Here is a 16,939-nt window from a genome sequence, read left to right on the forward strand (position 1 = left end):
AGCAAAGATAGAGCAGGACGGGGGTTAATTTACCCCATTCGTCAAGGTTTACCTGACACATGATACGTGACAAATTTGGGGAGTTCACTATCCACTTTAGCCACAAGATGGCAGTAGAGTGTTGAATATCTGCAAATGTGTTTCGTGGCAATTCCAACTTTTGACCTCAGCGTCAGTTCCTATGTGACACTTTCCATCATTTTCAGCAGACTGCATTACAAAAAGTATTAACCCCTCCCAGGAAGAGGGCCATGTGAATCCCGTCCCTACTGTATGTGGGCTCGCCATTCAATGCTAATGTAATGGCGGATTTACTTTGTTGTAATCATGTATGTCAGCATGCTTGTTTATCATGAAAATTAGGTACTGTACACCCAGGTGTGCATCCTTGGGTGTGTTGTGAGGAGGGAGAAAGGGTGGAACTTACATTAATCGTGTTTCTAATCAAATTTAATGTGACGGCGGGGAGGACGAGCGAGTTAGCGCGGTTGTGTAGTGCGTTTTACATTCTAACTGCATTGTAAATATCATAATTAATTTACATTATAGCACTTCTCTATTTAATATAACCCTAAATCACAATGTGGTACTTGCCCAAAAGGTGATTTTAACAGTTTGCCAGTTCTGAATGTGCTTTAATACGATGTGTGCAACTAGACTAGTGATGTAACATAACGTAACAATATTAATCTGCTTATGCTTGTGAAATGTCAAGGTCAGGGCTGTCTAAACCTTTCCCACTGAGGGCCGCGCATTGAAAAATTTTAAGATGTGCGAGCAATTTTGATATATTTCATTTTCAAAGCCAATTTAATGCATTGATTTTTTTAAAAGAAAAAAAATAGGTTGCATTTCGGCCCGAAAAAATAATTTGCTCAAATGATACAAGAATAGCCTCACTGTACTTAAGCAATCAATCAATCAATCAATCAATCAATCAATCAATCAATCAATCAATTAATGTTTATTTATATAGCCCTAAATCAAAAGTGTCTCAAAGGGCTGCACAAGCCACAATGATATCCTCGGTTCAGATCGCACATCAGGGCAAGGAAAAACTCACACTCAATGTCCTAATGCAGGGGTGTCAAACTCAAATACAGATTGGGCCAAAATTCTAAACTGAACAAAGCCGCGGGCCAAAGCTGAACAACTTAACCTTTTAATAGGGACCCAAACAAGTTTTGCATTGAATATTGAACAAGCAAGGCTTATATAACTTTATAGTGACATGCAAAATTTAGTTTTCTTGGTAGCGGGGGTGTATATTGTAGCGTCCCGGAAGAGTTAATGCTGCAAGCAATTCTGGGTATTTGTTCTGTTGTGTTTATGTTGTGTCACGGTGCGGATATTCTCCTGAAATGTGTTTGTCATTCTTGTTTGGTGTGGGTTCACAGTGTGGTGTAACAGTGTTAAAGTTGTTTATACGGCCACCCACAGTGTGACCTGTATGGCTGTTGACCAAGTATGCTTGCATTCACTTGTGTGTGTGTAGAAGCCGCATGTAATACGTGACTGGGCCGGCAACGCTGTTTATATGGAGGAAAAGCGGACGTGACGACAGGTTGTAGAGGATGCTAAAAGCAGTACCTATAAGGCACGCCCCCAAATTCGGGAGAATGGTTGCCCCGGGAGATTTTGGGGGGGGGGGGGGGGGACGGCGGGCCAAATTTGGCCCACGGGCCAGAGTTTGACACCCATGTCCTAATGGGACAATAAGAAACCTTGGGGAGGACCGCAGACGTGACCTGAGTCGTCAGCATCGATATGACGATGTTTAAAAAGCCATCGCTATAGACAGGGTTGGTACACCTTTTCCATGGCCAAGTTCGAGCCCCTTTTAAGGACTTTCAAGATCAATTTTCCAGTTTTTAGCAGTGGGACTCAATACATAGCCTTGTTGTTTGAGGTCACCAAATGCTGTCTGTAGGAAAATTACGGAAAATCTGCTCAAAACTAAGCCTAACACAGTTATCATTAACTGAATGGGGCCTAGAAAATGAAGCAGTATTTCTGTCGACTATTCAATGTCATTGGTGTTTGCAAACATTGTTTACTTGTTTGTTTGTATCATAATTCTTGAATACATCATTCCTTAAAATAAATAACATGAATTATTATTGTTTACTTGTTTGTTTGTATCATAATGAATGCATACATTATGTTAATTAAAACGAAAACCTCGCGGCATGATGGACCGATGCACCACTGTCCTTTTGGGGGCGCCACATAGTTATATGTACGACTCTGGCATGACAACAACCTGATGTAAGGGCTGGTGCAAAAACAAAAGAACAAGCATGTAGCTTTCATTTTTAAGGAAGCTTATTTTATTTTTCCCCATTTTATAATTAGCCTATTGAGTCAGACTGCTGAGAAATAGGATGAACATTTCTAAGCACTTCACACAAAATTCATGCATTTTTTAAACCTTGAAAACATAACATTAAAATCCAAGCATTTTCAAAGTTTTTAAGCACCCGTACGAACCCTGTATAGAGCAGGGGTGTCAAACTTATTTTAGCTCAGGGGCCGCATAGAGAAAAGTCTGTGCACACGTGGGCAAAATCATGGCAGTAAAACTAAAAAATAAAGACAATATCAGATTCTTTTCTTTCTCTTACATTTGCCAATATTAGAAGAAAAATATTACAATAAAAATATAGAAAAAAATACTGGCAGCGGTAAAGTTTAGATCAGGGGTCACCAACCTTTTTGAAATCAAGAGCTACTTCTTGGGTACTGATTAATGCGAAGGGCTACCAGTTTGATAATTAAATTGCCAGATATAGCCAATTTGCTCAATTTACCTTTAATATATATATATATATATATATATATATATATATATATATATATATATATATAAATGGGGTTTTTTGTCCGTCATTCCGTCGCACTTTTACAAAAGTTTTTTTTGTAGAGAATAAATGATGAAAAAAACACTTAATTGAACGGTTTAAAAGAAGAGAAAATACAAAAAAAAAATAATAATAATTTTGAAACAATTTCGACTCTTTAAAATTCAAAATTCAACCGTAAAAAATTAAGACAAAAACTAGCTGATTTGAATCTTTTTGAGAAATGTTAAAACATTTTTTATGGAACATCATTAGTAATTTTTCCTGATTAAGATTCATTTTAGAATTTTGATGACATGTTTTAAATAGGTTAAAATCTAATCTGCACTTTGTTAGAATAAATAATAAATTGGACCAAGCTATATTTCTAACAAAGACAATTAATTATTTCTTCTAGATTTTCCAGAACAACATTTTTAAAAGAAATTCAAAATACTTTGAAATAAGATTTAAATTTGATTCTACAGATTTTATAGATTTGCCAGAATTTTTATTTTTTATTTTAATCATAATAAGTTTGAAGAAATATTTCACAAATATTCTTTGTCGGAAAAACAGAAGCTAAAATGAAGAATTAAATAAAAATGTATTTATCATTCTTTATAATACAAAAAAAAATACTAGAACATTGATTTAAATTGTCAGGAAAGAAGAGGAAGGAATTTAAAAGGTAAAAAGGTTTACGTGTCTAAAAATCCTAAAATAATTTATAAGGTTGTATTTTTTCTCTAAAATTGTCTTCCTGAAAGTTATAAAAAACAAAGTAAAAAAATAAATGAATTTATTTAAACAAGTGAAGACCAAGTCTTTTAAATATTTTCTTGGATTTTTAAATTCTATTTGAATTTTGTCTCTTTTAGAATAAAAAATGTCGAGCAAAGCGAGACCAGCTTTCTAGTCAATAAATACATTTCAAAAATAGAGGCAGCTTACTGGTAAGTGCTGCTATTTGAGCTAGTTTTAGAACAGGCCAGCGGGCGACTCATCTGGTCCTTACGGGCTACCTGGTGCCCGCGGGCACCGCGTTGGTGACCCCTGGTTTAGATCCATGACGGAAAGAAGAAAGTGAATGAATGTATGCGACTGAATACATTTACATATGCATAAAAATGTGTTTTCTTTTGTATTATTTGTTTTTACGAATTAAGTAACGTTTATGACAACCGTTCTTCCAAAAACAATATATAATGTGAGATATAACAGGATAATGCATGCATTTATCATTTGTTTTCAAAACGCTTACAAGAAAGTGGGACCCAAAAAAATTTACTGCGGGATCCCATTTTTATGACTTGATGGGGTCCCTGGGACCCCATTTTGAAAATTCCTGATGGAGTATTACTGCATGCAAAACAGCAGCAGGCGGCTGTGGTCCGGTTCTAATACTAATCAAATATCATCCCATCGGCCGTAGATAATTCATTCGCGGGCTGGATCTGGCCCGCGGGCATTGACTTTGACACCTAGGCTAGAGAAGTTGCAGGGAAAGGTGTACTAATTACAAAATAATACTTATTAATAAATTAATACAAGCTATTGGTATTGTTCTTGAGAAGCAGGACGCTATCTGTATCGCTCTCGCTACTATATTGGATCCACTTTGGACTGGACTCTCACCGTTATGTTAGACCTACTATGGAATGGACTTTCACAATATCATGTTAAACCCGCTCGACATCCATTTCTTTCGGTCCTCTCCAAGGTTTCTCATAGTCATCATTGTCACTCTCGCCGACGTCCCATTGGGTGTGAGTTTTTCCTTGCCCTTATGTGGGCTCTACCGAGGATGTCGTTGTGGTTTGTGCAGCCCTGTGAGACACTTGTGATTTAGGGCTATATAAATAAACATTGATTGATTGACTATATGGAAGTAAAAAGATCTCGCATCCCCAGTTTAATATAAGAACATTTGGCAATATTAAGTTATTACATCAACCAAAATATCAAAGAATAAAGAGTTAAGAATTTTGATTTGGAAATGAGCAATAATTTGGTTGAGAAAATCCGAAGATACTGAGTTGACATTGTAACATGTCTATTAAATAAAGTGGGAAAACCAGTTTTTAAGAAGTCGGTGCAACAAAAACCCTTTTTTTAAACATTGAAACATTACCGTAATTCCCGCAGGTTACATTTCAACCTGAGGGAAAAAAAATAGGTTGTCTTAAAAGTGATCCATACAACAACTGACCTGGTTTCATCACAACTGTCTGACCCCACAGCGACGGCGTAAAAAAATATGGATCCCCTGAGCCAGCGAACTGCTGTGGGTTAATTGTTACCCACAGTGTGTGTGCGTGTGTGTATATTGTGCCGGGAGGTAAGCTGACAGGAAGTCGATCTGGGGGCGTCGTTAATTTACAAGTTACGGAAGAGCCGCTCTATGAGGTAATTGTGTTGGCGTCACACCTCCGGTGATAATCATGCCAAGACAAATAGAACAACAAAGAAATAGTTCACACATAAAACATGTATATTACATTGACATACATATACATATTGATATTGCTACCTGATCAATATATACTAGCTGATCAATAAAGGGAGTCGTATTCGGGGCACTGCAGTGCCTGACTAACCCTTCTAAAGGTCAACTGGCAATAATAATAGTAACAAATCAACAAATGGCGCTAAAGCAAAGTGTCTTGCACACTGCTTTGATTGTGATAAAAACATTTGAAAGTATGAATTTAAACTACTTGCAAATACTGGGGAAATTGCATGTGTTGCAAATTAAAACTCTACTATGCAAAGCGAAATCCATTTATCAACAACACCCAGGAACGCCGCTGGCTTCGCTGGGCCCGAGCTCATCTAAGATGGACTGATGCAAAGTGGAAAAGTGTTCTGTGGTCTGACGAGTCCACATTTCAAATTATATTTGGAAACTGTGGACGTGGTGTCCTCCGGAACGAAGAGGAAAATAACCATCCAGATTGTTATAGGCGCAAAGTTTAAAAGCCAGCATCTGTGATGGTATGGGGGTGTAATAGTGGCCAAGGCATGGGTAATTTACACATCTGTGAAGGCACCATTAATGCTGAATGGTCCATACAGGTTTTGGAGCAACATATGTTGTCATCCAAGCAACGTTATCATGGACGCCCCTGCTTATTTCAGCAAAACAATACCAAGCCACGTGTTACAACAGCGCGGCTTCGTAGTAAAAGAGTGCGGGTACTTTCCTGGCCCGCCTGCAGTCCACACCTGTCTCCCATCGAAAATGTGTGGCGCATTATGAAGCGTAAAATACGACAACAAGACCCCGGTCTGTTGAACAACTTAAGCTGTACATCAAGCAAGAACGGTAAATAATTCCGCGTTCAAAGCTTCAACAATTAGTGTCCTCAGTTCCCAAACGTTTGAGTGATGTTAAAAGAAAAGGTGATGCAACACAGTGGTGAACATGCCCTTCCCCAACTACTTTGGCACGTGTTGCAGTCATTAAATTCCAAGTTAATTATTATTTGCAAAAAAAAAAAAGTTTATGAGTTTGAACATCAAATATCTTGTCTTTGTAGTGCTTTCAAATAAATATGGGTTGAAAAGGATTTGCAAATCATTGTATTCCGTTTATATTTACTTGTCCGGGGTGCACACTGCCTACCACCCAAATGCAGCTGAGATAGGCTCCGCCACCCCCCGCAACCACGAAAGGGACAAGCAGTAGAAAATGGATGGATGGATTTCTGTTTTCATAACAGTGCACGTCTGACTTCTGGTAACAAATGTGTGTTCCTACTTCCGGAATTAAACACGCATGTGTTTTCTAATCATGGCAAACTTCATAACACAACAAAGACGATTATTTTTGGACAAATGGGGATTTTACAACGTTATACTTTTGAAGCTTAAAATACTGTTGCTATATAGATGGGAGCACGAAGAAAGAGTGAGATGTTAGAGCAGACGGAAGCCGGGAGAAAGGGATGAAAGCGATTGTGACGCTAAAAATTTGGAATTTGGGGACAAGCTAAATCGACATAAATGGAGTGCTTACCCAAAATCAACAGGAAACGTCCCCGGTTAGCTTAACCAAACAGACAACCGTCCATTGAGTGAGTCACTTTAATACTGATCATGAAACACGCAGCACATCATGCGTGTTATTATAACTACAGTACATACGCTGTGTGGCTAGCTGTGTACGAACAAAACATGAAATGTGGGCTATTACTTTACAGATACTGTAAAATGATTTTTCATGGTTTTCAATCACTACAATTTGGTGATCTCTCACAGTGTTGTGCATTACAAACTCAAACACTGTTGCCATAGTTAGCTTTCATGGCTAATACCGTAGCATGCCAATGTGTTAATATGCTACAAAAAGAGTACCCCAGTGTTCGCTCTTACAATAACAATGTCGCTACAGTTTGGTTATTATACAGACCACAGCACATAAATAAAGTATTGTTGACAGTTTTTGAATGCATTTTGAAAGTGATTTAGAGGTATAATTAATTGCTCCTATTAGCTGCATTGCTAGCCACCTAGAACAAGCCGATTTTTACATGTTAGAATGCAAAAACAAAACAAAAATTTGTCTTCTTGTCTATCTTAATACATGTGAATGATAGGCAACATTCCAAAACAAGTGCAGTTCCCCTTTAAGTCATGTCCCAGGGTTCTCACTCAGTCCTGTTACCTTCACGCAAGGGTGTTCAAACTTATTCTAACGACAACTTTGACACATTTTGTACATTGAAGATATGAAAACCAAATCAATGTTCATCTGTATATGCTAAACTACAGTAGGGAAGGGATTCATAAACCTGTATATGATGGATAAAACCACTCTACATAGCAACTGATACTGTGATCAAAGTAAGAATTGCCACCAACATATTTTTAAAGATGTTCAACATTTCTCACGTTTCACCTGTCAGGTAATAATTTCCCTTCCTATTGTATTTGAAAAACAATTGTTATCTAAATTTGCTCCTACAGACTATAAAGCAAACCGTTGTCATTGTTACAGTATATCAATAATCAATAACTAATTTACGTTCAGAACATGTCGAGGGCTAATAAAAAAAAATAGCCGCGGGACTTTGGACACCTCTGCTTCAATGCATTACTATATGTGGGTATATAGTTCATGAATTTTATAATTGTATGCAAAAAAAAAAAAAATCACTCCTTACTATAGTATGATCTTCAGATTAAAAACCTTGTATAAAATGAAATAAATGTGCTTGATATACCAAACGAAGGTTAAAGAGGAACACTCATGCTAGGGCTTTAAAAAAAAGAAGACAAAAAAAGAACAAACAAACAAAAAAAATGAATGAACCAAACAAGGCATTCTCTTCTTCAGGCAAATTACCTTTAATATCCCGATTAGGCAGACTAAAGGTACATAAACACATGCGGTAGTAAATATTAAAGGCATTTCAACAAAAGAAGAGAATGCTTTAGTTTTATCGCCATTTTGTCCACATTTTGAGTAGTTTAAAATGCAACGTCCGATTTAGAGTTGGAAAAAGAAACATGCATTTTAAGTTCATACTAAAAGAGTGTGCTATTGTAAGGACATTTGTGCTGACATTGTTTACATCATCGCAGTGACTCTCAAACTGTGGTATGCCAAATAAGTCAGTAAATATGTACTGCATATGGAGTATAATTGTTGTTGATGTTTGTCCACAGTGTGTGAATATTAAACATATTTGTTAAATAAAACCTCTGCCTTTTTTTAATGAATACTTCGGCTTACTACGCTACTGTACTTTAATGTTGGTCATTACGGTGGTACTTGGAGAGCCAAGTGTTTTCGGAGGTGGTACTTGGTGAGAAAAGATTGAGAACCACTGCATTATTGCATTAAATGTACAAAAACCAAATCCAGTGAAGTTGGCGCGTTGAGTAAATGGTAACAAAAAAAAAAGAATACAATGATTTGCTTATGCCTTTCAACCTATATTCAATTGAATAGACTGCAAAGGCAGGATAATTAACATTGTGAACTGGAAAACTTTATTTTTTGCAACTATAAGCTCCTTAGGAATTTGATGCCTGCAGCGTTTAAAAAAAAAAAAAAAAAGACTGAGGAAGTTGAGGAATGCTCATCAAACGCTTATTTGGAACATCCCACAGTTGATCAGGCCAATTGGGAATGATTGGGTATGACAGCAGCTTCCATGAAATGCTCAGTCATTCACAAACAAGGATGGGGCGAGAGTCACCACATTGTGAACAAATGCGTGAGCAAATTGTCTAACACTTTAAGAACAACATTTGTCAACGAGCTATTGCAAGCAATTTAGGGATTTCACCATCTAAGGTCTGTAATATCATCAAAAGATTTAGAGAATCTGGTGAAATCACCGCACGTGATCTTCGATCCCTCAGGCGGTACTGCATCAAAAAGAGGCATCCGTGTTTAAAGGATATCACCACGTGGGCTCAGGAACACTTCAGAAAAGCACTGTCAGTAACTCCATCGCTATATCTGTAAGGGCAAGTCAAAACTCTATATGCAAAGCCAAAGCCATTTATCAACAACACCCAAAAACGCCGCCCGCTTTGCTGGGCCCGAGCTCATCTAAGATGGACCGATGCAAAGTGGAAAATAATTCTGTAGTCTTGACGAGTCTACATTTCAAACTGTTTTATGAAACTGTGGACGTTGCGTCCTCCGGAAAAAAGGGGAACAGAACCATCCGGATTGTTATAGGCGCAAAAGTTCTAAAACCAACATCTGTGATGGTATGAGGGTGTATTAGTGTCCAAGGCATGGGTAACTTACACATCTGTGAAGGCACCATTAATTTGTTATTGCCATTAAAATGTAAGTTATGATAATTTGCAAAAAAAAATTATGTTTCTCAGGTCGAACTTTAAATATCTGGTCTTTGCAGTCTATTTAATTGAATATAAGTTGAAAAGGATTTGCAAACATCTGTTTTAATTTACGATTTACACAACGTGCCAACTTCACTGCTTTTGGGTTTTGTACAAACCCCGTTTCCATATGAGTTGGTAAATTGTGTTGGATGTAAATATAAACGGAATACAATGATTTGCAAATCCTTCTCTCCCCATATCTAATTGAATGCACTACGAAGACAAGATTTGATGTTCAAACTCATAAAGTTTATTTTTTTTTGCAAATAATAATTAACTTAGAATTTCATGGCTGCAACACGTGCCAAAAGTAGTTGGGAAAGGGCATGTTCACCACTATGTTACAACACCTTTTCTTTTAACAACACTCAATAAACATTTGGGAACTGAGGAGACACATTTTTGAAGCTTCTGAGGTGGAATTATTTCCCATTCTTGCTTGATGTACAGCTTAAGTTGTTCAACAGTCCGGAGTCTCCGCTGTCGTATTTTAGGCTTCAAAATTTTCAGTGGGAGACAGGTCTGGACTGCAGGCAGGCCAGTGTAGTACCCGGACTCTTTAACTACTACGCCACGCTGTTGTAACACGTGGTGTGGCACTGTCTTGCTGAAATAAGTAGGGGCGTCCATGATAACGTTGCTTGGATGACAACATATGTTGATCCAAAACCTGTATTGACCTTTCAGCATTAATGGTGCCTTCACAGATGTGTAAGTTACCCATGCCTTGGCCACTAATACACCCCCATACCATCACAGATGCTGGCTTTTAAACTTTGCGCCTATAACAATCCGAATGGTTATTTTCCTCTTTGTTCTGGAGGACACCACATCCTCTGTTTCCAAATATAATTGGAAATGTGGACTCGTCACACCACAGAACACCTTTCCACTTTGCATCAGTCCATCTTAGGTGAGCTCGGGCCCAGCCAAGCCGGCGGCGTTTCAGGATATTGTTGATAAATGGGTTTGGCTTTGCATAGTTAGTAGTTATACTGACAGTGGTTTTTTGAAGTGTTCCTGAGCCCATGTGGTGATATCATTTACACACTGATGTCGGTTTTTGATGCTGTACCTCCTGAGGGATCAAAGGTCTGTAATATCATCGCTTACGTGCAGTGATTTCTCCAGATTCTCTGAACTTTTTGATCATTTTACGGACTGTAGACGGTAAAGTCCCTAAATTCCTTGCAATAGCTCGTTGAGAAATGTTGTTCTAAAACTGTTTGACAATTTGCTTACAAATTGATGACCCTCACCCCGTCCTTGTTTGTGAATGACTGATCATTTCATGGAAGCTGCTTTTATACCCAATCATGGAACCCACCTGTTCCCAATTAGCCTGCACACCTGTGGGATGTTCCAAATAAGTGTTTGATGAGCATTTCTCAACTTTATCAGTATTTATTGCCACATTTCCCAACTTCTTTGTTACGTGTTGTTGGCATCAAATTCTAAAATTAATAATTATTTGCAAAAAAAAAAAAATTGATTATCAGTTTGAACATCAAATATGTTGTCTTTGTAGCATATTCAACTGAATATGGGTTGAAAAGGATTTGCAAATCATTGTATTCCGTTTATGTTTACATCCAACACAATTTCCCAACTCATATGGAAACGGGGTTTGTGTATGTTAATGTGCTGTACTGCTTCTGACCAAAATAACTGATATTGGATTCTATGTATTTTGTGTTGTTGTGGCCCACTAAGTGATGGCCAACAACAGACAGGCGGTGGGACAGCATTAGGACGTAGATCCGTGACGGATGGACTGATACCTTGTTTAGCCGGCGTGCTTAGTGGTGACTGGGTGAGTGACAGAGACTGGGAGAGTGTGGAGCCGTCGTCGGAGGTTAGCTCGTGCTCGCCATCTGCAGGGGTGGTAGAGGTTGGTAGCGGATGGAAAGGAGGGGATTGCGGGATAGCAGGGGTATTGAGGTAGTGGCAAGACAGCGGTGGCAAGGTGAGGGTGGGGGGATTGAGATGCAGTGTCAGAGGGGTAGCCAGGGAGGCGGAGTGAAGACATTAGTGATAACACACACATGTTAGAATTCTGACATGCACAGATGCTCCTTTGCAAATTTCCCAGAATCCCTATCTTGCTTGGCATGTTAGGCATTTTGAGGGCAAAGTTTCCCCTTTGGCATTACCATATTTTTCAGACTATAAGGCGCAATTTAAATCCTTTCATTTTCTCCAAAAGTGTGCCTTGTAACCCGGTGCGCCTATGGTACGAAATAACTCTGGTCGGGCTTACCGACCTCGAAGCAATTTTATTTGGTACATGGTGTAGTGATACGTGTGACCAGTAGATGGCAGTCACACGTAAGAGATATGTGTAGACTGCAATATGACGCCAGTAAACAACACTAAACCTTTGAAATGTTTCATTGAAAATAAAGAATATTACACACATCACCTAAAAATCTGTGAAGCTTTTAATGCACAGCATAGGACACATAGCAATAGTGGTCCTCAGGTCCTGTTGATCAGGGACAGTAGCTCCACAGCCACAGATCCACTATTAACCACTAATATCAGAGTCAAAATGAAAGCTTGTTCCCATAGGCACCAAAAACTGTTAATAATGTTTAGACAAAAGTGTATATTATATATACTATTATATATATATAGTATTTATATAGGTGTGTGTGTATATGTGTATTTTGGGTATATGCATGTGTGTATGTATGTGATTATGTGTGTATATGTATGTATGTATGTGATTATGTGTGTGTGTATATATATATATATATATATATATATATATATATATATATATATATATGTATATATGTAGGTGTGGGAAAAATCACAAGACTACTTCGTCTCTACAGAACTGTTTCATGAGGGGTTCCCTCAATCATCAGGAGATTTTAATGGAAGCATTCACATATAATGGTTTATATAAGGCACAGAATGGGTGGGTACAGGCAGGCGTAGGGGCGTGGTGATTGGCTCATGTGTTACCTAGGAGGTGTCTCCGTCTGTGGCGGCATGTTGAAATTATTTCACTGCGCTTGTTAAGGGATGATAGATCTGGATGATATATAATAAACAGTTTCTCTTTTAAGCATAGGTTGCATCTTGTATTACCACTGTTGTAAGGTGTGCTGGATGCAAGAATTTGCCATGTTATTGAATATTCAACATTATTGTCTTTGAGGTTCCAAATGTGTTTGCTGAGTTCTGTAGGATTCCGCAAAGTCTGGTTTCTAAAGGAGGCGTTGTGATTATTCCATCTTGTTTTGAACGCTCCTTCGGTTAATCCTACGTACGTGTCGGATGTGTTAATGTCCTTGCGTGTTACCTTTGCTTGGTAAACGACTGATGTCTGTAAGCACCCTCCTTTGAGAGGGCAATCAGGTTTCTTGCTGTTGTGATCCGGCTTCCGGATCACACATCTCTAGCATGTTTGTCTTTTTTGTATTGTCCTACTATGTTTTGATCATGTTTTGGACTCTACCGATCCCGTTTGTTAGCGCACTTCCTTGTTTTGTATTGTCACCATGGCAACCTAAGTATGCCTCCTGCACGGACTCATTACGCACACCTGTTTTGAATTATTTGTGTTGTATTTAAGACCACCTGCTACCTTAGTTCCTCCTGGCTGTTTTGTTTGCTACTTGCAACACGCACGTTGGTTCTTATTTTTGTAATCACTATTGCTAAGTCTCGCCTTAGCTTTGCGTGCGCTCTGCACCTCTATTCCTGTACTCTGCTCTCGTTGCTAATTCTTAGCATAGCTCTCCGTGCATTCGGCACGCCTTTTCTTTGCATTTTGTACCAGTATTATTTTTGTTTTTTGTATTAAATCTAATCTTACCTGCAACTCCTGCCTGTCCTGGTCCTCTTGCATCCCTGGGGTAGCAACACGCATCCATTATGCCTCGCCATCGTGTCAGAAAACAGCCAGCACAACGCCGCCTCGCAGTGGACCACCAAAAGTCTTCCCTTCGCCAAGCCGCGAAGACTTTTTCCCCGGACAGCAGCGCGCAGACAACAGCCCAGTACTCTTCCCTGAGGTTTGGAAGTTTTGTTTTTTCTCCATATTCCAACCACTCTTCCGACTGGGCTGTAAGGCCAGGGCATACCTCCGGCCCACCGGTCCATCACGGTGACGTCATTTCGTCAACGCCCCCTGGTGACTCAATACCACCCCCTGTCGATGATATTTTTTCTGAGGATTTTTATATTGTTGAGTCTTATTCTCAACCTGTTTCAAATATTGACTATGATTTTTTGGACTCTATAGACACAACTAAGTTCTATACAGATGTTATTTCTAGATGCAAACTAAGGCAACATGAGCTACCTACTTTTCTTCCTCCACCACCGGTGTTCAAGCCTAGTCCCAGTCCTGGTCCGACTTCTGGCCAACATTGTAGATCAACTCGTAGACTGAGTCGTAGTCCGAGTCCTAGCCCAAGTCCTTGTTCAAGTCATTCTCTTAATGGTAGTCCAAGTCCCGGTCCCAGTTACGTACCTTCGTGTAGTCTTGATCGTAGTCCGTGTCCTAATTCCCCTCGTGGTCTTAGTCCTCACAGTAACCCTAGTCCTTGCCCAAATTCTTGTCCGAGCCCCAGTGTCACTGTAAGTCCTAGTCTTTGTCCAAGTCCTTGCCCGAGCACCAGTATGATTGTAAGTCCCAGTCCTTGCCCTAGGTTGACCTCAAGTCCTAGTTCCTGCCCAAGCCCTGGTTCGACTGTAAGTCCTGGTCCTTGCCCAAGTCCTTATAAAAGCACTAGTTTGATTGTAAGTACTGGTCCTCACACAAGTCCTTGCCCAAGTCCTAGTGTTAGTCTAAATCCTCATAGTAGTCCTAGTCCTCCTCTCTGCCAGTCTCTTAGTGCTCCTCGGCTGACGCCGACACCTGCTCCTCGGCTGACACCTGCTCCTCGGCTGAAGCCGACACCTGCTCCTCGGCTGAAGCCGACACCTGCTCCTCGGCTGAAGCCGACACCTGCTCCTCGGCTGAAGCCGACACCTGCTCCTCGGCTGAAGCCGACACCTGCTCCCAGTCTGGTTCTCACACCAGCTCCCAGTCTGGTTCTCACACCAGCTCCCAGTCTGGTTCTCACACCAGCTCCCAGTCTGGTTCTCACACCAGCTCCCAGTCTGGTTCTCACACCAGCTCCCAGTCTGGTTCTCACACCAGCTCCCAGTCTGGTTCTCACACCAGCTCCCAGTCTGGTTCTCACACCAGCTCCCAGTCTGGTTCTCACACCAGCTCCCAGTCTGGTTCTCACACCAGCTCCCAGTCTGGTTCTCACACCAGCTCCCAGTCTGGTTCTCACACCAGCTCCCAGTCTGGTTCTCACACCAGCACAAACTCCAAGGCTGGAGCCCACTCCGGTACCAGCACCACGACAGGTACCGGTGCCAGCTCCGTGCCGCCAAGCACCGGTGCCAGCTCCGTGCCGCCAAGCACCGGTGCCAGCTCCGTGCCGCCAAGCACCGCCGACGACGGGGCTGGAGCCCACACCAGCGCCGACGACGGGGCTGGAGCCCACACCAGCGCCGACGACGGGGCTGGAGCCCACACCAGCGCCGACGACGGGGCTGGAGCCCACACCAGCGCCGACGACGGGGCTGGAGCCCACACCAGCGCCGACGACGGGGCTGGAGCCCACACCAGCGTCGACGACGGGGCTGGAGCCCACACCAGCGTCGACGACGGGGCTGGAGCCCACACCAGCGTCGACGACGGGGCTGGAGCCCACACCAGCACCACCGACGACTCCTGCGGCTCCCAGGCCGCCTCCGACGACTCCTGCGGCTCCCAGGCCGCCTCCGACGACTCCTGCGGCTCCCAGGCCGCCTCCGACGACTCCTGCGGCTCCCAGGCCGCCTCCGACGACTCCTGCGGCTCCCAGGCCGCCTCCGACGACTCCTGCGGCTCCCAGGCCGCCTCCGACGACTCCTGCGGCTGCAGCACCCGCATCATCCTCGCCAGCTGCACTCGGGCCTGCTTTGGCTGCAGTCCCCGCACCCTCGTCTGCTGCTTCCAAGCCTGCTGGGATTTCGGTGCTGAGGCGTCGTCCACCACGTCGACCACGGGCGTGGCCTCTGCGAGGTCATCCTCCTCGCCAGATACTCCCTCCTCCATGTCGGCCACGGATGTGGCCGTGCCCGGGTCGTCCGCCTCGCCGGGCACCTCATCCTGCGAGGCGGCCACTAATGTGGCCTTTTCGAGGTCGCCCGCCAAAACTTTTTCGGCAGCAGCGTTCCACCCGCCGCCGCCACATGATGTGTCCTCGGTGGATTCGGGGACATGCGATCTGGCGACCCTCCACCGTGGACTCCTTCCGCCCTCCCTTCGTTTGTGAACTTTCTGGTTTTGGGAGGGGGTTCTCTTTATTGCAGTTTTTTGGGGGCATCTGGGATCTGCCCCTTAAGGGGGGGGTAATGTTGTGATCCGGCTTCCGGATCACACATCTCTAGCATGTTTGTCTTTTTTGTATTGTCCTACTATGTTTTGATCATGTTTTGGACTCTACCGATCCCGTTTGTTAGCGCACTTCCTTGTTTTGTATTGTCACCATGGCAACCTAAGTATGCCTCCTGCACGGACTCATTACGCACACCTGTTTTGAATTATTTGTGTTGTATTTAAGACCACCTGCTACCTTAGTTCCTCCTGGCTGTTTTGTTTGCTACTTGCAACACGCACGTTGGTTCTTATTTTTGTAATCACTATTGCTAAGTCTCGCCTTAGCTTTGCGTGCGCTCTGCACCTCTATTCCTGTACTCTGCTCTCGTTGCTAATTCTTAGCATAGCTCTCCGTGCATTCGGCACGCCTTTTCTTTGCATTTTGTACCAGTATTATTTTTGTTTTTTGTATTAAATCTAATCTTACCTGCAACTCCTGCCTGTCCTGGTCCTCTTGCATCCCTGGGGTAGCAACACGCATCCATTATGCCTCGCCATCGTGTCACTTGCGACAGTTACATTCCTTATTGGTTGCGCTCTACCACGGTATCGAGCACTATTCTCTGGATAATCGAATCAAGAGATATATATATATGTATATATATATGTATATATGTATATAGATTGTATATATGTGTGTACATATATGTGTGTGTTGTGTATATATGTGTGTGTGCATATGTATATATGTGTGTGTGAATTTAAATGTATTATATATAGATAATATATAGCATCTATGCAGCAACCACTGAATTTAATCATAGTATATGTATTATTGTATTATATATTGTGT

At 41.6% G+C, this 16,939-nt stretch overlaps 1 protein-coding gene across 7 annotated transcripts in view; it reads right to left on the bottom strand.

Annotated features, from left to right (window-relative positions):
* The window catches only part of add3a (adducin 3 (gamma) a), a 328,092-nt gene that overhangs the window by 14,010 nt on the left and 297,143 nt on the right, over positions 1-16,939 (bottom strand). For 5 of the 7 annotated variants that reach the window (XM_061880493.1, XM_061880494.1, XM_061880495.1 and 2 more), the window contains one exon: positions 11,492-11,584. The exons of the other annotated variants lie outside the window; for them this stretch is intronic. In XM_061880493.1, coding sequence (XP_061736477.1) covers positions 11,492-11,584 — 93 coding nt within the window. The remainder of the gene's footprint in view (positions 1-11,491; positions 11,585-16,939) is intronic. 7 annotated transcript variants of the gene reach the window in all.

The sequence above is a fragment of the Nerophis ophidion genome, linkage group LG20, assembly GCF_033978795.1.
Source record: "Nerophis ophidion isolate RoL-2023_Sa linkage group LG20, RoL_Noph_v1.0, whole genome shotgun sequence".
Classification (NCBI taxonomy): Eukaryota; Metazoa; Chordata; class Actinopteri; order Syngnathiformes; family Syngnathidae; genus Nerophis; species Nerophis ophidion.